The sequence below is a fragment of the Gorilla gorilla genome, chromosome 10 (assembly GCF_029281585.2).
Source record: "Gorilla gorilla gorilla isolate KB3781 chromosome 10, NHGRI_mGorGor1-v2.1_pri, whole genome shotgun sequence".
NCBI classification, from domain to species: Eukaryota; Metazoa; Chordata; class Mammalia; order Primates; family Hominidae; genus Gorilla; species Gorilla gorilla.
This window is the reverse complement of record NC_073234.2, coordinates 74,478,503-74,503,960: the sequence shown is the minus strand read 5'-3', so window position 1 is coordinate 74,503,960 and position 25,458 is coordinate 74,478,503. Positions and strand designations below refer to the sequence as shown.

Sequence of the window (25,458 nt, the reverse complement as noted above, 5' to 3'; positions counted from 1 at the left end):
GCATGCCAGAGAATGAGAAATACATCAAACTACAGTTCAGGGACCTTCTACCTCAGTAAAATTTCTAGAGGTCCAGTGGTGTGGGGCCTGTCAAGATACTCCTTCTAATGTGAAGGGTAAATTGCTGCATTTGGCCCCTCCTACAACCCAGAAAGAGGCACAACATCTAGTGGGCCTATTTGGATTTTGGGGGCAACACATTCGTCATTTGGGTGTGTTACTCCGACTCATTTATTGAGTGACCCGAAAAGCTGCCAGTTTTGAGGGGGTCCAGAACAGCAGAAGGCTCTGCAACAGGTCCAGGCTGCTGTGCAAGCTGCTGTGCCACTTGGGCCATGTGACCCAACAGATCCAATGGTGCCTGGGGTGTCAGTGACAGATAGGGATGCTGTTTGGAGCCTTTGGCAGGCCTCCATAGGTGAATCACAGTGGAGGCCTCTAGGATTTTGGAGCAAGGCCCTGCCATCTTCTGCAGATAGCAACTCTCCTTTGGAGAGACAGCTCTTGGTCTGGTACTGGGCTTTGGTGGAAACTGAACATTTAACTATGGGTCATCAAGTCACCATGTGACCTGAACTCCCTATCATGAACTGGGTGCTTTCTGACCCATCTAGCCATAAAGTGGGTCATGCATAGCAGCATTCTATCATCGAATGGAAGTGGTATAAATGTGACTGGGCTCTAGCAGGTCCTGAAGGCACAAGTCAGTTACATGAGAAAGTGGCTCAAATGCCCATAGTCTCTACTCCTGCCACCAGGCCTTCTCTCTCCCAGCCTGCACCGATGGCCTCATGAGGAGTTCCCTATGATCAGTTGACAGAGGAAGAGAAGACTAGGGCCTGGTTCGCAGATAGTTATGCACAATATGCAGGCATCACCCAAAAGTGGACAGCTGTAGCACTACAGCCCCTTTGTAGGACATCCATGAAGGAGAGCAGTGAAGGGAAATCTTCCCAGTGGGCAGAACTTCAAGCAGTGCACTGGTTGTGCACTTTGCATGGAAGGAGAAATGGCCAGATGTGCGATTATACACTGATTCATGGGCTGTAGCCAATGGTTTGGCTGGATGGTCAGGGGCTTGGAAGAAGCATGATTGGAAAATTGGTGACAAAGGAATTTGGGGAAGAGGTATGTAGATGGGCCTCTCTGAGTGGTCAAAAACTGTGAAGACATTTGTATCCCATGTGAGTGCTCACCAACAGGTGACCTCAGCAGAGGAGGATTTTAATAATCAAGTGGATAGGATGACCCATTCTGTGGACACCACTCAGCCTCTTTCCCCAGCCACCGCTGTCATCACCAATGGGCCCATGAACAAAGTGGCTATGGTGGCAGGGATGGAGGTTACTCATGGGCTCAGTAATATGGACTTCCGCTCGCCAAGGCTGACCTGGCTACAGCCACTGCTGAGTGCCCAACTCGCCAGCAGCAGAGACCAACACTGAGCCCTCGATATGGCATCATTCCTTGGGGTGATCGGCCAGCTCCCTGGTGGCAGGTTGATTATACTGGAACTCTTTCATCATAGAAAGGGCAGAGGTTTTTGTCCTCACTGAAATAGACACTTACTCCAGATATGGGTTTGCCTATCCTGCACGCAATGCTTCTGCCAAGACTACCATCTGTGGACTCACAGAAGGCCTTATCTACCATCATGGTATTCCACACAACATTGCCACTGACCAAGGCACTCACTTTATAGCTAAAGAAGTGCAGCAGTGGGCTCATGCTCATGGAATTTACTAGACTTACCATGTTCTCCATCATCCTGAAGCAGCTGGATTGACAGAACAGTGGAATGGCCTTTTGAAGTCACAATTACAATGCCAACTAGGTGACGATACTTTGCAGGGTTGGGGCAAAGTTATCCAGAAAGCTGTGTATGTTCTGAATCAGCATCCAATATACGGCACTGTTCCTCCCATAGCCAGGATTCACGGGTCCAGGAATCAAGGGGTGGAAATGGAAGTGGCACCACTCACCATCACCCCTAGTGATCCACTAACAAAATTTTTGCTTTCAGTTCATTCGAACATTATGTTCTGCTGGCCTAGAGGTCTTAGTTCCAGAGGAAGGAATGCTGCCACCAGGAGGCACAGTTACATTAAACTGGAAGTTAAGATTGCCACCTGGACACTTTGGGTTCCTCCTACCTTTAAGTCAACAGGCTAAGAAGGGAGTTACAGTGTTGGCTGGGGTGACTGACCCAGACTATCAAGATGAAATCAGTCTATGACTCCACAATGGAAGTAAGTAAGAGTATGCATGAAATACAGGAGATCCTTGGGGCATCTCTTAGTATTACCAGGCCTTGTGATTAAGGTCAATGAGAAACTAAAACAGCCCAATCCCGGCAGGACTACAAATGGCCCAGACCCTTCAGGAATGAAGGTTTGGGTTACTCCACCAGGGAAAACATCACGACATGCTGAGGTGTTTGCTGAAGGCAGAAGGAATACAGAATGGGTGGCAGAAGAAGGCAGTCATTAGTGCCAGCTATGACCAGATGATCAGTTGCAAAAACGAGGACTGTGTCATGATTATTTCCTCCTCCTTTTGCTAAAAACATATTTTAGCATGTACATATATGCATAAACTTGTACTAAGAAAATATTTTCATTTTATTCTCTTTTTCCTTTATTATGTGACATAAGATTTATTGACCTCATATCAGCATTTAAGTATTCTTAACTTTATGTAATAGTATTTGGGCTGGGGATTGGTACATTTCCGGTTGTACAAAGGATAGTTGTATCATGTTAGGCAAAATTATGACCTTATTATTGTCTTTATTTGAAGATTATGTATGAGCTCAGGAGATGTTTGTGGGTTCAAGTTGACAAGGGGTGGACTTGTGATGGTTAATACTGAGTGTCAACTTGATTGGATTAAAGTGATCAACTGGATTGCAAAGTATTGATCCTGGATGTGTCTGTGAGGGTGTTGCCAAAGGAGATTAACATCTGAGTCAGTGGGCTGGGAAAGGCTGACCTACCCTTAATCTGGGTGGGCACCATCTAATCAGCTGCCAGCACGGCCAGAATATAAAGCAGCAGAAAAATGTGAAAAGGCTAGACTGGCTTAGCCTCCCAGCCTACATCTTTCTTCTGTGCCAGATGCTTCGTGCCCTCAAAGTTCTTCAGCTTTGGGACTCAGATGGCCTATTGTGGGACCTTGTGATCATGTGAGTTAATACTACTTAATAAACTCCCCTGTATATATATATACATATATATAGATATAGATATAGATATGTACATATATATAGATATAGATATAGATATGTACATATATATAGATATAGATATACACATATATAGATATATATACACATATATATACATATATATAGATATATATACACATATATATAGAGAGAGAGAGAGAGAGATCCTATTAGTTCTTAATAAACTCATGTATATAACATAAACTCTCCTTTACATCCTATTATCCTATTATACAGAACTATATCGTATTAGTTCTGTCCCTATTAGAGAACGCTGACTAACAGAGGTTGCAAGTGTGGCATCCAAAAATGAGAGGAGTTCTCATTAGACAAAACTCAAATGCACTATGTTCAGTTCTTTCTACACAGCTCAGAATTAAATTGACAAACAGGAGCCTAACCATAAAACAAACAAAGTAGTATAATGAAGACAGAAAAATCCCTAAAGAATTTGTACCTGGCAACAGTTAAAAGAACTAAAAAAAAAAAAAAGTAAGACTAGAAGAAAAGATCCACAGGAATATGGTCATTCTAAACAAATACTTAAAGGGCTATTGTGTAGAAAAAGGATTAGATTCAATCAATGTGGCTTTATACGACTAACAGGTAGAATTTATAGGTGGGACTAATTCAATAGATAGTATGGCACAGTGGTTAAAAACAAACAGCTCTAGAGTCATAGAACTTGGTTTAAGTCCCAGTCTTAACACTAAAGAGCTCAGCAACTTTAAGATGGTCGCATAACTTCTTTATACTTACTTTCTCCACTGCAAAATCAGGATAGCAATAATTTCTACTTCATGTGATGACCAAATAATAATGCACAGGAAGCCTCAAGTACAGTGTAGCATGTATTACATGTTCAATAAATCTTAGTTGATTTCAAATCTGAAATAGTTTCAGTCTTCAACAACAACAACTGAAAGTATTCTAACACCAAACCTGAAGAAATTCAATATAGCAATTGTTAAGCGGGTGGAGCAAGTATTCATCATGGGCTGAGAGTGCAGAATCACTGTTAGACAAGCTTGACATGTTCAACTCCATAAAAAGTCAAAGCAACTGCCTAGCAAGAACACACTTTCGTTTATACACATGAGTGTGTAACCTCCATGAGCAGAGGCAAAAGGTTAGGCCCAGCTTTCAAAAGGACTTCCCTGAATTACTTGAAGAAAAGGAACTGAGTTAAAGAAGAGATTTTCTCCATTTTCCCCCAAGTCCCTAATTTTTACTACCTGCTTTAGTGTTCATTGCACAGCAATGAAATTCTCTATATTAGTTCCAATTCCTGAAGCATTCTGACTTATTACTTCAAAACAACTGATTGTTGCTTGCCAGAAGTGGCCCCATGGTAGGCATGGTACATTATGAAATAGTCAAGTGACAAATGTTCAGAGAATCTCAGAACTGTAACCTTCAAGACCAAATGGCCCAACACTGGGAAATACCTAATCAACCAAGAGAAGGGGCTGTCTTCTCTTCCCTCCATCCTCCAGGAAATGGTCCCTGGGTTCTCCATTACATCCGTGTTTTATCACCCTGATGGTAAGAGAAGGACATAAACCTCTCTTTAAGTTGATTTAAGTGGACTTCTCCTAATAGAAATGGCACATATATCAATACGCAGACTTTTAGAAAAATAATACTAAGAAGAGTTTTCTAGAGAAGGGGGAGAAGGGTGGAAAGGAACAGGAAAAAGCAAAAGAATATAAAATCAATTAAAATAACTACCTTTATTAAAGGGAAGAGGATTAAATTGTACATAAAAAAATAAGACCCGTCATGAACTCTGTTGGTATTATATGAGGGCATAATACCCTCATTATGAGGTATTATATGAGTACATAACGTCTGTGGTAGTCTCAAAATTGTAACTCCAGTCCAGCCATGACAAAAGCATCAGACAGACACACAAGGCACATTCTATAAAATACCTAGCTAGTACTCTTCAAAAGTATCAAGATCATGAAAAGCCAGGGAAGACTAAGACCGGGTCACAGAATAGAGCAAACGAAGGAGACACAATGACTAAATGCAACTCAGGATCATGGATGGGTTCAGGAACAGGAAAAGGACTTTAGTGGAAAAGCTGGTGAAATATGACTGAAGTCTGGAATGCAGTCAGTAGTAATGTACAAATGGTAAATTCTTAGTTTAAACTAATGTCCCCAGTGAGATGCAAATAACAGGGGAAACAGAGTGGAAGAGAATTCTATGTACGTTTTCACAACTCTTCAGTACAGCTACATTTATTCCAATGTTTACAGTTTCTCTTTTAAAAATGGAGAATATTTGATCATTAAAGAAATTTTATTCACATAAGAAAAAGCTACTATGTTTCTGTTAATATCAATCTATTGTATGGTTTCTATCAAAAAATGGCTGTCTATCAGGTTTGAAATAACCCTTTGGAAATTGTTTATTTGGTAAAACTTAGTTTCCTCTGTTCACAAGTGAGGTAATGCGACACAGTCAAAAGAACATTTCACTGTGGAACTTGGTTGCCACAGTCAAAAACATTGGAGGAGTTGTACTAGATTTACTTTTAATTGCCTACCCGCTCTAAAATGTTATGATTCACTTGAACAAATCATAGCATGAGTATGAAAAACAAAAATCTTTTAAAATTAATTCGAGAATATCATTTGTCTGGCTGAGGCAAGAGGAACTGAGGTGCAGCTGAACTGTTGATATGCTATTGTTTCTTCACCTTATCTAAAAAGTAACAATAAGGGAGGGTGCTCTGGAAACTTGGCAGGGGAGTCTGGAAATGCTGGGATGGTGATTCTGGGAGGCAAATCTATGAAACAGCAATGGCTTTTAAAGCCAAAAAAAAATGGTGGAAATATATTCATGCAGACAATGGCCTAAGGCAAGAGCCGTAAAGACAAGCTATGCAAAAGGATGAGGCATTTGGTCAGGCACTGTCTGCTCCTGGCTGTTAAGAAGGCCAGGGCAGAGGCAAGCCCAGCTCAGGGAATTCTCTGGGACTCCAGCTGCATAAACAATGCATCATGGGAGAAAGGCTGCAGCTTTAAGATAAGACAGAACCCTGAGTTCCCAATAGGAAAGAACCCTCCTTTTCCAGTGATGATTGCAGTAAGATAAATGATTTAGTCTAAAACTGGAGGTAGAAAATGAGAGTAAACCAGCAAGGATAATGACCTCAATGACTGGATTACAGGAAAAGCCAGCCTTTCACCAGTAGGATGGAGTGTCTGAAAAAGTGATTCATGCTCTAAACCAGTGCCCAGTGAATAATATGAGACCAAGTATCAGCATATAATTACCTAGTGGGTACAGAGCTGTTACCCCAGGTTCCCTTAGATACTCTAAAATAATCTTTGCAAATTTAAAACAATTTACTTCACTGTGGATTGAAAGAGGGAAAGAGGAAAGGCACCCATGAAGCATAAATGTTTATCTTTGAAAGACTAATTCTTCCTGACCAACAGAGGAGTAAGGCTGCCCAGGCTCATGCCTGTGAAATGTGGGCACCCCTGGAAACCAAGTTTTATTACATGATCCCAGAAAAAGTTTGAGTGTCTCATCCAAAAGCACCTAATGGCTATTTTGGGGGATACAGACTATGAGACTATGGGCAGAGCACTATGCCTGGAAAACACAAAAAGAAGAAAATAAAATCCTGCTCTTGAAGAGGCAATGATGTAAGGGTTGAGTCAAATATGTTTAATTGAAATGCATTATGCCTTTCTATCATAAGGTGACTATCCTTTTTTTTTTTTTTTTTTTTTTTTGAGATGAAGTTTCGCTTTTGTTGCCCAGGTTGGAGTGCAATGGCGTGATCTCGGCTCACTGCAACCTCTGCCTCCCATTCAGGTGATTCTCCTGCCTCAGCCTCCTGAGTGGCTGGGATTACAGGCATGAGCCACCATGCCCGGCTAATTTCGCATTTTTAGTAGAGACAGGGTTTCTCCATGTTGGTCAGACTGGTCTCGAACTCCCGACCTCAGGTGATCCACCCGCCTTGGCCTCCCAAAGTGCTGGGATTACAGGCGTGAGCCACCATGCCCGGCCCATTTGTTTAATGACTTAAAATGCTTTTACATTTATTCTCTGGAAATATTTCAGGGCTCGCAAAACCTCGTGTGGTAGTCATTGTTCTTGTTATTAGCCACTTCTACTCCCATTAGCCAATGACAGATGTCCTCTGAGGCTCAAAGCAGGTAGGTGACCTACTTAAGATGACACAGGCAGCAAGCAGTACAGTCAAAACCTGAACCTCATGCTTTTTCCTGCTACAAATACAGATTTGTTGTCCCAGTTTGCTTTTAGAATTTTTCTCTTTGTCTTTAATACCCTATAGTTCACCAAAGAGTGTCTAGCGGTGGATGTGGGATTGTTATTTACCATCACTACTCTGAACTCAGTGTGCCTCTTCCACCTGGGGAAGAGTGTTTTTCCTCAGTTTAGCAAGTTCTCACCCACATTCCTCCACATATGGCCTCTATCGCAGTCTCCCTAGCCTTTCCTTCTAGAATTCAGTTAGACACTGAGGGACCTTCTCAGCCTGTCCTCCAAGCTTTTCATGACTCATCCAAATTCTTCTTCTTTGTATCTCTCTGTGCTACATTCTGGGTGGTTTCCTCAGACCTCTCCTCCAGAGCCCTAATTCTCTCCTCATCTTTACACAATGTGCTAGCTCATTCTTTTCGGAATCTACCTTTATTCACACTATCTGTCCTTCCATTAGGGTTTCTCTACCCTCTTATCTTTTGGGTCATTTCACACACACTTCCTGCATTGTCTCTGGCAGGTTGTTCCTGAATACTAGCAGCCTACGTGTCCCCTCAAGGTAGCTTCATTCCAAGTCCATCCTCAGTGGAAACTATTTACTGCAAGAAGACCTCACTTGCCCGGGATTAGGAGAGTATCCCTACTGAGTGATTTTGCATGTGTTTCCAATGGGTAGTTTGTCTTCCACATTCTGCGCAAATTTCTCTACTTGGGGAGAAATCTGGATCTCTTATAAAGTGATCAATTTAACTCAAAGGACATTTGTTTGTGCATGTCACTTTCTCTGCAAGGATCTCAGTCTAGAGAAAATGAAATAAATAAAATATTCCCATAAGAGATATTGTAAATAAAATGCCTATCCCAGAGAGTAAAACATGGTAAATATTAACCCAATGCTAACTGTCTCCCTTTTCCATTGCAGTAAGCAGCAATCTTCACTTGGGCTGGTGGCTCTGAGAATCCCTCCGTCTCTCTCCAGCTTTTAATCCCTTATTAAGGCTGTTTTTCACCATTATGAGAATGAATGGTTATACATTGTTCAAAATAAATGCCATTTTAAAATTATTTTTATTATTATAATTATGTACCAATTATGAAATTGATTTGGGCAAGCTTTTAATGACTAGTTTTGGCTTTCTGTGATTCTCTATAGATTCCATTAATCCTTCTTTTGTAAGAGTTGAGTTATAATCAATCTCTTACTAGGATCAATTTCTCATTGAGGAAATTATCAAGCTATTTAAAAAATTATACTTAGGAGTTCTAAGACAATTGTCAGTTATTACACACCATCAAATTGCTATTTTAAAAAGTAAGTTAACACATCATTGCCACACTCCTGGAGAGTTTACAAAGATAAATTAAAAATCTAACAATGCAACACTATAACATTTATAACTGTCAGAGAAGTATATAAATAAATACTGTTCAGCTGCATTTACTGGCTTGACAAGTAGCCTTTCACAGTTAATTACCAAGATTTCCTTTTAACAGATAGACCATTGTCTGGCAAAACAAAAATTAAAACTATTCTTTCATTGTAAATCCCTCAATATGCAAAAGAAAAACAATGGAAAAATTGTTGAAAGAATTTTCAGTGAACATATTTATATCTGAAAGTTTCACATTGAATAAAGTTTTAACATTACTTACTTTGAGACATAAAAATAATCCTCCCTGTTAGCTCACACAATTAAAAAAAATATGTATTTCTTACCTCTGAACTTCTTGGGAGGGTTGGCAAGGTCCCCGGCCTCTGGGTGCACCACACATCTGTCATCCACTAACCTAGAAGGAAAAGCATGTTTACATTGTTAACATCCTTGTCATATTCATAAACCACAGACTGCACATGGATATTGCATAAATATTTACCAAAAGTTTTAATACCTTTCTTCACTAAGTAACTTTTTAACAATCATGGGTCTGTAAAAAGATTTGGTTGTAGAGATGTTAATTAAAGCCTGGTTTATGAAATTGAAACATTGGAAACATTGTTAAGAGGTAGGAAACTAGTTAGATAACTCATGACATGGAACACTGCAGAGCTGTTTAAAACTACATTAAACAAAATGCACTGGCCTGCAAAATGTTTACAGTATGTTGTGAATGTAGTGGTAACCAATCAATAAGATACATATATGCTTACACACACACACACACACACACACACACACACTTCTACACATACATATATAAGGAATGGAACACAGCAAAATATTAAGAGTGGTCAGATTACCCATAGTTTTTATTTTCCTGTCTTTTTTTTTTTCCCTGTGTGTATGTATGTTTTACAGGGAATGTGTAAGCTTATGAGATCAGGCTTCTGGAGTGCCCATAGAGTAGGTGGTTATGCCTTCCTGGCCTGCATTCAATCTCTGGCTTGGCCACTTCCTAGCTAGGTGACTTCAGGCCTCCTTCTTTATACCTAAACAATAAGGATAAAAATATCTACCTCACAGTATTGTTAGAAAGATTAAATGACTTAGTATTTTTAAAGTACCTAGTACAACTTCTGGCAGTTTCCATTTAATGGATAAATAAAATCAAGAATCTTGTGTCTTCACATATTCTCTGCTTCTAGAAGAGTGCCTGACACACTACAAGTGCTCAACAAATATAAGTCAAATGAATAAACTGCCTTTGTAGCTATAACAACATGTTTAATCTCTATTAAAATATTTATGAGAAGACAATTTGTAGGACAATTTCAAGACAGAGAAACTGAATCTCTGAACTGAGAGCCAGGAGACATGAATCCCTTGTTCAAAGAGGAAGATCTCTTAATACCAGACTCACTAACATTCATTTCTCCATTGGTTACGTGGTGGGAATACCCAGGTTTTTTTCCAGAATATTGTGAGAATGCATGTTAATTAATTACATGTATATGAATTCATTTAAAGGGAGATGCCAAATTGCAACCTTGTGGTTTAAAAAAAAAAAAAAAGAAGAAGAAGAAGAAGTATTAACCAGACTCACTAGCATGCATCAACTCCAGCACAGGAGTTGAACTAGGATGACTGACTTAATCAAAATGAAACTTTTGGTTCCTAGTTTATCTAGTTACTGGAAGCAGACACTTCCTAAATCAACAGATTTTTCTGTGGAATCCAATTTCCACAAAACAAAATGCTGATTTGGTCAAGAAATACAGTTCCTTGATTTTTTTAATATATCCTTCATTCACACTGGTTTACTAAAATGTGGTTTTACAAGAGCTGCCAGGCATGCAAGAAATTCCTTTTAAGAGTCTCTAGAAACTGATTTATTAGAAACAGGAAGTCACATTGGGTCAAGAGAAAGCAAACCCAAACTTCCACAATGTCCAACTTCAGCCTGTAACATTGAATCTGAAAGGCTCCAATAGTTCTGATAATATTACAACGTAAGATGTAAATAAAAGTACTGTGAGGGCAAGGTCAGCTTTTCTAATTGGTTAAGACATGTTAAGAATTCAAATACAATGGTCAAAAAATCATAGTCTTATTTAGAGCACATAAAAATTACATAATGTAAAAATTACAAATGACACTGACGTTCTATTCACTCCTTGTAACTGTGCATTCCCACAAAAATACAGACTTTTATGAATGTCACTGAGTCCCCGCCTGTGTGGACCAGCCATCAAGAGGAATGAGAACTGAAGCTATACATCAGATGACAGTGTATTTATGTGACCACTAATATCTATCCTCAATTATCTGATAGCCCAGATAGAAACATAATAATTAAGAGTGACTTCAGTTCTAAAAATCTGTCCTATTCCTTACACAAAAACATCTGTGAAAATCACTAAGGCAGTCATTTCATCCTGAAGACTTAAAGAGTTGGAACTGAATTTGAAGAGAATGGAAGGAAGGAAAGGACAAGAAGAAGCAAGGAGTCTGAATCTGTTACAAGACATATATGATCACTGGCATTAAAAGTCAAACAGGATTTTAATGGTAATTGGAATCCTGTTTGACTTTTAATGCCAAAATCCTGGAACAACTTCTACAATATCCCCAACAACCTCTTCTTGAATACTTCCAAGGCCAAGGCATTTACCATTTACCATCATTCTGACAGCCCTAATATTAGAAATGTGTTTTATGTGGAGGTGAAATAGTACTTACTACATTTTCTTCTATCTACTTGCCTAATTGTCTTGAGTCTTCCAATAAATTTTAAGCTCCATGAAGTCAGAGATTGAATCCATCTTGTTTACCATTATATCCTTGGCATCTACTAGAATGAGGTACAATAGATACTAAATAAATATTTGTTAAATAAATAAATGAGTCAGTGAATAAATGATGTTGGCTTCCCAATTAACTCTCCCTCTTTGTTCCCAGTTCTTTCTTCTGGGACTAAATAGACTAAGTTTTCTTTTTCTGAGATGGGCAAGCTGATTTCTCTCCAGTGCTTCTCCATGTGGATATTTACCAGGAGTTCAACATCCTTCATACACCCCAAGTGCCAGCATCCTCTCACCTGTGATCCTAGAGACTATCCACATGAGTCTAGATGCGCCCCAACGAGGGCAGAGTACAGAGGACTATTACCTCCTTCTTTCTGATACTAAACTTACAGAAATGCATCCTACAATTTTAGTAGCTCATGTGGCAGTTAAGGTTCCCCTCTGACTTTCATTGGGTTTATAGTAAACAATAATTCCAGATCCTTTTCATGTGTACCACTGATAAGCCAGGTTCTCCCACCCACCAGTAGGGCAGTTAACTTTTATAAGCTAAGGACCAGAATTTACAACCAAATAGGGATAAATGTAAAGATTGACCTTTGGTCTATGAGAAGAAAATCATCTGAAAAACATTGATCTATTCCATCCGTAGTTAACTCATTTAGACTATGTCATGATTTTGCCCATTTTAACCACTCATGATCAGTGTTCCCCAAATTTGGCTGAATCATTTGGGGAGTTAAAAATAATAAGGATAACCAAAAAAAAACTTTCCTTTGTCCAGACCTATCAGAATAAAACTTTCTGGGGACGAGGACTATGTGTTTTAAAAAGCTTTCTAACCCTCTTTAAATTGAGTAGGAGGATCTGCTCTGCACTCCCACAATACTCTAGGCTATCCTCTACCAATAGACTGTATCACAGCCCAGTATAATTTTATAATTTCATGTATATATATATGCAATATCATTATAAGCTCCAAGAGAGTCAGTCCATTTCTGTCTTACTCACCATTATAGGGCCATCTTTAAGCATTATGCTTAAAATATAGATGGTGCTAAATAATTAATTGATGAATGATTAAAGTGACATTTAAAAATCAGTGATGCTATTTTTGGTAGTTAACATAAACAATAAAATAACTAGAAGCAATAAACAGTCGACTAATAGGAGACGGAAGAGAGATTTGGAAATATTCCCTATGTAGGTATGTCCCAGAAAATTATCAAAAATATCATATCCTGAAAAAGGCCAAGAGAGCCTGCTCTAAAAAACAATATCTCAGGTAGCACCTTTCAATCCAATCCATCAGTGCACATCTTAATGGGATACATTTATTTTTCTTAGAACTAACTAGTGAGTAAGCCAAACAGGCAATTATAGCAATAGCCTAAAATTCTCAATTTTTTTACTAAAACTCATCTAACATAAAACCTGTTGTTTTTCCTACCTATCTCCTCTTCATAAGGTCATAACTGTAAATTATTTGTTCAAATTTACTTACAAGAAAAAAAATCACTCAACAATTAGATCTTCGAAATTATAAGGAAAATTTAATAGCTACTTTGATTTTATACATAAGTATGAATTTTGTAAATGTGAATGGAATTTTAACTGGACATAACAAGAGTCTTAAAAATTCTGTGAGAAGTATAATATCTACATGAAAAAGTTATGTTTATGCATTAAATTCAAGTCCACTGACACTTTGTCAAAAATAAAGTATACTATTAATTATTTTCACAAATGCCAACAGTCAAGAGAAAATGCATCGTTTTCTTATCTATTTTCTATGTTTTTGTTGTTTAAGACACTTTATTGCTGTCCATGTCCAGAAATATAAATGAAATCCATCCATCCAACCTGGCTTCGATCTACAGAAATTAACTGAAATCCATCCTTTGAACACATCTTCAAGTTTCATTTCTTCACTGAAGCTATATTCCCCATGATGAGATATTCTTCTGTGAATTCCCAGAGCAATTTTAAGTATCTTCTAGTTTACAAGATGTAAGTATGACATACACATTAGTCTTATCTTCCCAACCAAATAACAACTATAATCTATCAATCACTGACTGCATGCCAAGTACTGCTCTATATGTTTATAAACATAATTACTAATTTCCAAACAATTTTGCAAAATATTTTTCTCTTGCAGATTAGAGAGATCAAATGATATGGTGGAGATGACAGCTCAAGAGCAAAGCCAAGATTTGGACCCAGATCTACAAGACCAAAGACTTGGCTCCCTCCTTCTGTTCTACCAGGCTGAACTTGTATTCTCTTACATATCCACATACTCTGCTTTCCAAGTATACATGCATGGTAAAATAATGGAGATGTAGTAGACACTCCAATATTTTTTACTGAAATGCTAACTGACTTTCGTCGATGTCTATTCCACCTTTAGCATCTCATAATTCTATAATTCCATTTTTATAGTATCTAAAATTAGAAAGCACAATTGTATACTGAAGTATTTTATAAACATCATTAATTTGCACAATGCCTTCCTGATTTGTGCCATATCTAGAAACTCAACACCAAAACACATTAAGGTAAGGAAAGGATGAACTATTAAATGATGTTAGGATAATTAGTTGTCTATTTGGGGAAAAATGACATAATCCCTTCTTCACATAAGAAGTTAATACCACATGAATTAAAGCCTCAAATGTGATAAGTAAAACTATAAAACGTGCAGAATACATGGATGATGATACTTATGAATAGGAGAGTAGAAAAAATTATTTAAGTCAGACTAAACAAAAAGGACAAAACATAAAAGACCGTTAAGTTTGTCTACATTAAAAGTAAGACTTCCATCCACCCAAGGACAATATAAAGAAACAGAAGTCACAAGGCCATTGCTATGCTTGTGCACTTGTACAAGCATATTATAAAAAGGGTGGTAGCATCCAGGCATGGTGGTTCAGGCCTGTAATCCCAGCACTTTGGGAGGCTGAGGTGGGCAGATCACCCGAGGTCAGGAGTTCAAGACCAGCATGGTCAATATAGCGAAACCCTATCGCTACAAAAAAATACAAAAATTAGCAGGGCGTGGTGACACGCACCTGTAATCCCAGCTACTCTGGAGACTGAGGTGGGAGAATCACTTAAACCCAGGAGGCGGAGGTTGCAGTGAGCCCAGATCACACCACTGCACTCCAGCTTGGGCAACAGAGCAAGACTCTGTTTCCAAAAAAAAAAGAAAAAAAAAGGTGGGGGGAAACACACAAAATCAGTTCTGAAATGTGGTCTATGTTCCACTGTTGAAGCCATATACAGTGGCACAAGCTGCATCTGCCCAGAAGTAATGGTATGTTTGCACAAGAGAACAGCCTGTGCAGCCAACAGAGGCCTTCTTTCTCATTCATACAAAGAAGCCATAAATACTAACGGCATCCCTTAACACACAAGTTACAAACTAGAATATATTTGCTACAAAGGCTTAGTATCAGAAATTTATAAGGAATGTCTATGAATCAATAAGAAAAAGACAACCAAACAGAAAAATGCAAAATAACCCAGGAATAAGCCTGAGGAAACACTAATATCTTTTAGAAGTCCGATAAAATGTTCAACTTCATTTGTAATCAGAAAAAAATGTAAGTCAAATTAAAATCTTACTACATATCCAACAAATTGGTAAAAAGTAAGGTAAGAAAAAAATTGAAATGTTAGTAAGGTTTTGAATGAATGCAAATTTTCATTCACTGCTATAAAGAGTAGAAATTAGAACAAGCAATTTGGAAAAAATGTGACATTTAAAAGTTGAACACTGGCATGCCCTTCCATTCACCATTTCTATTTCTAGACACATATATGCTCTACAGAAATCTTACAAACTTGCATCTGAAGACATGTACGAACAAGAGTGTTCGCGGCAAAACTGTTTATGATAGCAACAACTGAAAAAAAACAAAATTTTCATCAACAGTAACATGGATAAAGAAGTTATGACTAGGCCGGGCGTGGTAGCTCACACCTGTAATCCCAGCACTTTGGGAGGCTGAGGCGGGTGGATTGCCTGAGGTCAGGAGTTCGAGATCAGTCTGGCCAACATGGTGAAACCCCCCCGTCTCTACTAAAAATACAAAAAAAATCAGCTGGGCATGGTGGCACGCACCTGTAATCCCAGCTACTCGGGAGGCTGAGGCAGGGGAATTGCTTGAACCAAGGAGGTGGAGGTTGCAGTGAGCTGAGATCACGCCACTGCCCTCCAGTCCGGGCGACAGAACGAGACTCCGTCTCAAAAAAAAATCAAAAGGTATGACTAAATGAATAATTTCATACAATAGAAAACTACCAAAAAAAGAATAAATTGTACTGCATGCAACGACACTAAAAATCTCAAAAACATAAAGTTGAGCTTTAAAAAAAGTGAATCCAAAAACAACAAATGTTATATAATTCCATTATATAGATGCATATATAGGCTACACTAAACAGCATATATTTTAGGAATACACATAGGGTATAAAAAGTTAATGTATAAAATATGTGGCTATCAGATTTTTAAATACATTTCTAAAAGAAAGCAAATAATTCCTTTGTCTCCAGTCCCTCATTATTCCAACAACTACAAAGAAAATGCCACATAACTGATAAAATATTAGTTGTATCTTTTCTCTGGTGAAGCCATAAATGCTATTTCCATCTGGAATATATTATAAAATCAGCACATTATTTTCCTGATGTTTGTTTACCACATATATCTGATTCATTTACCACTAAGTGATATAGTTCATTTCTAACAAAATGGCTCTGAAATGCATTTAAATAAAATGAATTTGGGGAAAGAGAGAAGGTGGGGCATCCACAATTGACATTACTAAAAGCTTTTACTAGAGAGGGGGTTAAGATGGTGCATAGGTTCATAAGCATCACGGAATTGTCTTTTTTTTTTTTTTTTTTTTTTTTTTTTTTTTTTTTGAGATGGAGTTTTGTTCTTGTTGCCCAGGCTGGAAGGCTGGAGTGCAATGGTGCAATCTTGGCTCACTGCAACCCCTGCCTCCCAGATTCACATGACTCTCCTGTCTCAGCCTCCCGAGTAGCTGGGATTACAGGTGCACGCTACCACACCCGGCTAATTTTTGTATTTTTAGTAGAGATGGGATTTCATCACGTTGGTCAGGCTAGTCTCAAACTCCTGACCTCTGGTGATCCGCCCACCTCGGCGTCCCAAAGTGCTGGGATTACAGGCGTGAGCCACTGCGCCCAGCAGAATTGTCTTTAAAAGAACTTTCAGAACTTTATCACAAATAACTTGATCCCCCAATGCTGGGATTTTCACTCTGCTTGACTACATGAATTTCTCCCTCAGCTGCCATCTTCTGGCTTCTCACCTAAACTGTTCCTTCACCCCATCAATCTACCACAGGCCCCCACAACCCTGGCACATCATTCAACTCCCTCTTTCACCTGCATTTAGAAGCAGCAGTAGAAGAGAAGAAAAAAACCTGACTTCTCATCCTTGACCAGCTGTGTTTATGCTAGTTACTGAACTTCACTGTGCCGCATTTTTTAAATGGGGCAGCTGTGTTCCCACACGTTCCTCGTATTTCTGTGGTTTCTTGTTTCTCTGCTCCTGTTTTGTGACTAGAGTTGGCTTGTCATCCTTCACTAGCGCCCTCTGACATGTATCATAATTTATACACTGTAGTTTGAAAGTTTAAGTGTTTAGCATCTATTTTTTTGAAGCTTACAAATTATTTTATCATTACAAACTAAATACCAGTACTAAGTGGTTTTGTTCCATTCATTCACCATAGTCTTAGAACACATTATTTTTAAAATGTAATATCTTGCTATTTAGTAATGTGTACATTTTTTAACTTAGCCAACACTCAAGTTGCCCAAATAAGAAGTCGATCCCAAGGATGTTAATTCACGTTTGTATGGTAATTAATTTTTCTCATAATCCAGAATAACTTAAAGAGAAATAGAAGTTTCTACAAATGTCCAGTTTTCCACCTTATATCTGACAGGTCCTATGGACACTCCTGTACAAGGCCATAAATAATTCAAATCATTCAAAGAAGGAAGTAATTTCATTGCAAAACTTTCTGCCAAAATGTTTTCTAACTTATAAATGCAAAACAGATGCAACATGCCACATTCACTCATGGCTACACTTATATTTTGCCTGTCTATGATGACAAGAGGAGTTAAGTGCACCTTTGTTTGCCATTTGAAATGTGTGGTTTTATTGATTTTTAAATTTAAACAAATAAATTTAGCATTATCTCCTCTTTTTAGACATGTCTAATTTCAATAATGTTGACAAACATATATTTTGGTTTAAATATTAAAAGTATGTTTAATTCCATATATAAGTTTTCAATCAAGCATAGGTTTGTTGCTGCCAGTATTTCTAAAACTGGTTTCACTCAGAGTTAGAATTGTGCTTGCTCTTAGGTATTCAAAATATTCCCACTTATTTTTCCATGAAAGACATAATTAACCTATACCCACACATAAATTACAGTATAAACACTAAACTTTGAAGTACTACTAAAAATACTGGATGCATCCATATATTTAAAATTTTTTGATGAATGCTATCACCCTGACCAAATGATTTAACTATTAACTACCTTTTAAAAATATGGGTATCACATGACTACAAGGAGAATGCTGTTTCCAACATATTAATCTTTTTATAAAGCACTGCAAGAAGCCATCATCTTGTGAAGCGATTATCTTCAGAGTATCAGTACTGGTGAAACTAATGGGAAAAACAACTAAAAGAGTTACACATAGCCTTTCAAAGAGAAACACATCTATCTGACAATGATTTCAGAGAGGATTTGCCCATATATTTTGAAAGCTTACAGTCCTAATCCAGACAAAGAAAAATCATCGTGACTTTTTCTTCTAGGCTTCTCTTTCTCCATCTAAAATAACTTCCTTTTCTTGATCCTCTTGACCCTGCCTCCTCAACCTCTTTGAACCCAGTGTTATTGCAAGTCAGTTTGTGAAGCATTTTGTCCGAGCTTGTCCATTACAATTCTCATGAAAGTCAAAGCATCTGCAAAGTACTTTTCTCAGAATATAAACAGGCATCTCTACCAGTTGAGATCAATTATTTAGTGGTGGCTGAGCTGACCTTAACTACTACCAGTTCTCAATCACCTGCAAAGAGCCAGAAAATCATTGGTGCTAGTAAAAGTGACTCACTAGACAAGTTCAGGTCCAGATCTTTACCACCACCACACTGTCATTCCTATCTGAGTTTTCACCACCCGGTTGACACCAATTTGCAGGTGCTCTCAGGAACAAAGGCTATACAAATCAGAAACCCACCTAGTCTCACTCTCTTCTTCCAAGTACAGACACCTCCCCCACCCCAGGTTTCTGTCTGCTTTTGGTCACTCTCCAGTGCCTACACATAGTTGTTTTTTATATTTTGTCCAGAATTTACAGTTGTGATCAAGAAAAAACTTTCCATTCAAAAAAAAAAGACCAAAAAAAAGTTTTATACTTGATATACTACAGATTAAATTCAAAGAAATATGAACTCAAATATTTTAAAAATTACTAATAACACAAGGAAACAAGTTACTATGCATGAGTCACCAAAAACAACAACAAATATTGTAATTATCAACTAAAAATATAAAATAACTATTATGAAATGTTTAAAGAAATGGAAGATAAATTTTATAAACAGGGCAAGGAGGAAGAACACATCAAAAATGGTCAGATAGCTTGGCATGGTGGTACACCCCTGTAGTCCCAGCTACTTGGGAGGCTGAGGCAGGGGGATTTCTTGAGCCCAGGAGTCTGAGTTGAGCCTGGGCAACATAGCAAGACCCTATCATTTTAAAAAATATGGCCAGATAGATTTAGTAAAGAATTCCTAGGAATGAAAAATAATTATTGAATAAGTAAGTGGACTGAAGACAGTAAATCAGACACAGCTAATTAATATCTTAGAAGAAAGGTTTTAATAATTTCTTGGAATGAAGCAGAGGACAACAAGGATAGAGAAGATACGAAAGAAGGTTAAGATATATAAAGGGCTGGATGAGAAGGTTACCATGCATATATAGTTAGCATCCATAGCCATTGTGGCTATGGATGGGTTCGCCTTGGGTGGAGGCCTGGAGCTTGCCCTGGCCTGCGACCTCCAAGTGGCAGCTTCCTCGAAAGTCATGGAACTGATTGAGAGACGACTCGAGGGCTCCTCCCAGGGACAGGAGGTACTCAGAGGCTGCCACACTGCCTGGGGGTGGCCCTGGTGAAGGAGCTCATCTTCACAGGCCGATGACTGAGTAGGCACTGGGGCTGGTGAATCATGCTGTGGCCTAAAACGAGGAGGGTGATGTTGCCTACCACTGGGCACAAGCACTGGCCCAGGAGGTCCTGCCCCAGGCCCCCATTGCCATGCAGCTGGGCAAAGTAGCCACTGACCAAGGCATGGACATGGACATTGCATCAGGGATGGCCACTGAAGGAATATTTTATGCCCAGAACATTCCAACCTGGGACTGGCTGGAAACATGGCAGAGAGAACCAACCCCCAAAATTTGTTGGCAAATGATCCCCATTTAACCTTCAGCATGGGAGATGCATACCTTGAAACAACAGGATCCAGAAGGAAAATTTGCATCAGGACTGCCCTCATCATTTCACCTCTCTGGGCTTCGGTTCCTCCATAAGGATGACGATAGATATGATACGATTGGCATTATGCCTGGAACCAAGATGCTGACCATACCACCTACTGCTACCTTCCTTGATGTCACCCTAGGGTTGGGTTTGGTTTGGAGGATGCCTGTCTCTCTCTACTCAAATGAGGAAGAATTAAAATAGATCCCTCTGGGTCTTTGTATCATTGGTTCTCAGGCCCTGACCTCTCTCTCAGTCATCAGGCACTAACCAGAGATGTCAAGAGATTTTAAGATACGCCTAGTTTTTTCCTCTGGACAATAGAGATAATAAACTCTGGTATTGATTGTACATGTGCCAAAAGTCAGACTGCAGATGCCAGTTCTTTGCCAGTTACTCACTGTAAAACTTTGGACAAATTGTTTAAACTATGGGCCTCAGCTTTCTCATCTGCAAAATGAAACTGCTGTAAGGATTTAACAAAATAAAAATACTTCATGTTAAAAAAAAAAAAAGCTAGATTTTGTAGTTGGATGAAAAAATCCAGCCATAGGCTATTTACAAGAGTCATACCTAGAATATAAGGACAGAACAAAACAAAGCAGGAAAATACTAGCCAAAGGAAGGTATGGGCCAGGGCTGGTAGCTTATGCCTGTAATCCCAGTGCTTTGGGAAGGTGAGGTGAGAGGATCACTTGAGGCAAGGAGTTCAAGATCAGCCTGGGCAACATAGCAAGACCCTGTCTCTACAAAAAATTTAAAAATTAGCCTGGCATATTGCATGCACCTGTGGTCCCAGCTACTCAAAGGCTGAGGAGGGAGGATCAGTTGAGCCTGGGAAGTGGAGGCTATAAGCAGCTATGATCATGTCACTGCACTCCAGCCTGGGCAACAGAGCAAGACCCTGTCTCTAAAAAAAAAATAAAAATAATTTTTAAAAAAGAAAAGTATAGTAGCAGTGATAATATCAGACAAATAGGCCAGGTATGGTGGCTCATGCCTGTAATGCTAGCACTTTGCGAGGCCGAGGCAGGAGGAGCATTTGAGCTCAGGAGTTCAAGACCAGCCTGGGCCACATAGTGAGACTCTGTCTCTTTAAATTAATATACATATCCAACTATTTCCTCCTAGGAATGTTTCTCAACAAACTGCAGAGGAGATATATATATATATCTATATATAGATATAGATATAGATATACAGATAGATATAGATAGATATCTATATATACATATCAGAAAAATCAAAAAAAGAGAAAAAAGCTTTATTCAGAATAAAGAGAGCCATTACATCATGAGAAGTGTTTCACTGCTTTAAGATACACAAATTCTAAATGTATATGTAACAGCCTCAAAATAAACATAATTTACAAAACTACAGGGAGAAATTAACAATACACTATCTTAGTGGGAGATTTCAACACACTGCTTAATTACTGAAAGGGCAAACTGACAAAATTTGTAAGGATATAAGCTTTGAAACCTATAATCAGCAAGCCTGATCTAATGGACATACATAAAATAGAAAATATATTCTTTTTGAGCATATATGGAATATTAACATACCAGTTTCCTCAACTGTTTTCAGATTATATGGTTTTCATATCCCCATTCTATTTCTAAAATATAGCCTAAATTTACAGTTTTGGCTTTTAAAAAACTATTATTTTCTTGGCTTACACTGAACTTATGTTTAACTAAAAACCCCACACTCACCCATCCTCCAGAGGCTTAGGGTCTCCTATGATCCCACCATATTTGACATGCTGTTATTGTATTGTATTGTACTTCAAGTTGTTATCTTATTGTATGATACCTCTAACTACATGTCTCCAATAAACAATGAGCTCCTTGGGGACAGTACAGTATATTTTTAATCTTTATCTCCTCAATACCCAGCACAGTGACTGGCATACAGTAAGTGCAAAAAAAAATGTTAAATGAATCCATTGATATTTTAAAGGTAAAGAAAACAAACTGCAGAAGACAAAATGAGGTAAGTGATGATACAGCAGAAAGAAAGATTATAGGAAGGAAAGATGGAGCAAGTGTGTAATAATGATATAGCTGTTTGTCCTTGGCTCATACCCTCAGCAAACCATAAAGTAACATTTAATTACATATTCTACAAGTGGATGGCTAGAGGAGACCTCCGAAAATAATCCAGTTAGTAAGAGCTCCTAGACAGAACAGAACATCAGTTAGCCAAAACATTTTTTTCCTTTGAAATCTTCACACTACAATGCAGTCAGTGATTCGTTCTGTAGCCTAAGGACCTGCCTCTTCCCTGTTCCTTTATGCCTCCTTCTTCAAAAAGAGATGAACATGAGAACCAACTACCACTTCCTGACTGATCAGACATAAAAGAGAAACATTCCTAAGAGTAAATAGTTGGCAAGAGAACTTCCCTGGCCAGAAAAACCTCGGGCAACTGTAGACCAATTCCCACAATCATTACAGCATGAGAAACTAGACTCATACTACCAGAAAGTTGGAGGGTGTAAATCTGATCATTACACATTATATACAGGTAACAAAATATCACATGTACTCCCAAAATATGTGCAACTATTATATATAAATAAAAAATAAAGAAATAATTTTAAGTTACCTTGTGAAAGTTACAAGCAGATGACTGTTGTTTCTGAGTCAACTAGTAAATAGAATCTTTCTGAGAACTACCAGAAAAGGGAAAAGCTAAAAAACAAAACAACTTCCCATTCCCAGGTAATTCCTTCAGACACAGCTTCCAACATTTAACATTGGCTAAATGTGAATAAACATGGGTTTTAGAAAAAAAATACAGTTGTCATTCCAAATTCACACTTTTAATTGGTATGGATGGAATCAATGGGCATACAATCCCTCTTTTAAGACATTTCTGTGCACAAAGAAAATATTCTCAGATTTATTTAGGTTACTGGCAAGGGACTAATTGTGGCTAGAATGACAGATATACCTTCTTCTGGAGAATTTTAATTAAAGTGCAGAGACCTCTCTTTCTGGGAGGGAGTGAGTAAGTCCTTACCCGAAAATAATGAAGCAACCCACACGACCTCTGAAAGCTGAGCAAACCAAGGGTAAAATCAAAAGGAAATAAAAACAAGCAGAAAAGTCTGATGGCTGAAAAGAGCTACATCTGTATGCATTAAATTAAATCATTTCCCTCGCTTATAGGCTGGATATTTTTTCCAACCCCTGGAGGCAGAAATAGTAGTACTCTTAAAGTAGAATTTATAATTAATAACAGATAATGAATTTATCTCTAAATAAAACAGACTCCTATTTATTTTATTTTTATTTATTTATTTATTTATTTATTTTGAGACAAGGTCTCTCTCTGTCACCCAGGCTGGAATGCAGTGCTGCAATCTCGGCTCACTACAACCTTGACCTCCCTGTTCAAGCAATCATCCCACTTCAGCCTCCCTATTAGTTGAGACTACAGGCATGCACCACCACACCAGGCTAATTTTTGTATTTTTAGTAGAGACGGGGTTTTGCCATGTTGCCTAGGCTGGTCTTGAACTCCTGGGCTCAAGAGATCCACCCACCTCAGCCTCCCAAAGTGCTGGGAACGCAGGCGTGAACCACCGCACCAGGCCAGAGATCCCTAATTCTAATCCCTAATCCTTCAGACAGTGATCATGACCACAAATAAAAATTTGTAAAAAGACATACTGGTTTCTAACCTAATAGGACTAAAATGGGAAAATATAAATTTAACAATATATTTTTCTATTTAAGAGTCTAATATCACAATTGTACCTGTTCCATACTAAATCTGTGATGTTGGGAAAGTCGTTTCTCTGGCCTAACTACAAAATTGAGATAATAATAGTACTAACCTCATAGGGTTTATTTTAAAATTAACTGATTTAATAAAGCAAAATGCTCAGTACAAAGTTATATGCAATAAAGGTTAGCCATCACTATCATCATTATTAATGTTATTTGTTCAACACCTGACACCAAGTACATACTCAATAATGATTAGCTATCGCCATTTTCATCATCATTATTTATTACTGCTTAATTGTTGAAAGAAGTTCACCAGTAAGATAGTCACTTCAGAAAAAAATGAATTTAAATATCTTCACAAAGAAATGTATTCATTCCACAAATATTTACTGACCAGCTACTTTGTGCCAGGCTTGATCTAAGAGCAAACAAAACTAATACTCTTCCAGGAGGGAGTGGGGAGGAGACAAATCACAAGCAATACGCATAGTAAATCCATAAATTACATAGCACGCTAAGGGATAAACACTATAGAAAAAAGGAAACATAAAACACAGTAAAACTGGCCGGGCACCATGGCTCACACCTGTAATCCCAGCACTTTGGAAGGCCAAGATGAGTGGATCACAAGGTCAGGAGTTCAAGACCAGCCTGGCCAACATGGTGAAACCCTGTCTCTACTAAAAATACAAAAAAAAAAAAAAAAAAAATAGCTGGGTGTGGTGGCAGGCGCCTGTAATCCCAGCTACTCGGGAGGCTGAGGCAAGAGAATCGCTTGAACTCAGGAGGTAGAAGTTGCGGTGAGCTGAGATTACGCCATTGCACTCCAGCCAGGGCAACAAGAACGAAACTCTGTCTCAAAAAACAAAAAACCCCAGGGTAAAAAGACTTAAAGAAGGTGAGGGAGACATGCAGGAGAACTGCATTCCAGGCAGAGGGAATAGCCAGGGCAACGCCTCTACAGTGGGACCGTGTTCAGCATCTTCCAAGACCTGCAAGGAAGCTAATATGGCTGGCAGGAGCCAGGAAGGAGGTAAGTGATTGGCAAGGACATCTGAACCATCAAGGAATGGAAAGCCAGACCTGCAGGGCCTCCCAAGTCATAGGAAACACTCTGGTTTTCATTCTGAGTGAGATGGGAGCATTGGGAGCGCAGGTAGCTCAACGTGATCTGGTTTATTTCTAAAAAGATCCCTCTGGCTGCTGAGTTGAGAATAGATAGACTGGTGGGGAAGAGAGAGACAGAAGTGGGAAGACCACTTTGGAAACTAGCACAGCAATCCAGGTAAGAAAAGTGAGGGTCCATAAATATGTTTCTCAAAAGCTATCAATCTCCCAACTAGGGAGCACAGCAGGAAATTTCAGAGGAGATACAAACAGTTGCTCTTTTTTGAGAGCTGTTATATTGATTTTGGAGTGGAATTATATATGGC

At 38.5% G+C, this 25,458-nt stretch overlaps 1 protein-coding gene and 1 pseudogene across 1 annotated transcript in view; one reads left to right on the top strand and one right to left on the bottom strand.

The window, feature by feature from the left end:
- Positions 1–25,458, bottom strand: part of ITPR2 (inositol 1,4,5-trisphosphate receptor type 2) — a 499,301-nt gene that overhangs the window by 446,942 nt on the left and 26,901 nt on the right. The window contains exon 2 of the mRNA XM_031000671.3: positions 9,201–9,271. Within this exon, the coding sequence (XP_030856531.1) occupies positions 9,201–9,271 (71 nt within the window). The remainder of the gene's footprint in view (positions 1–9,200; positions 9,272–25,458) is intronic.
- Positions 19,716–20,217, top strand: LOC101152581 (enoyl-CoA hydratase domain-containing protein 2, mitochondrial-like; annotated as a pseudogene).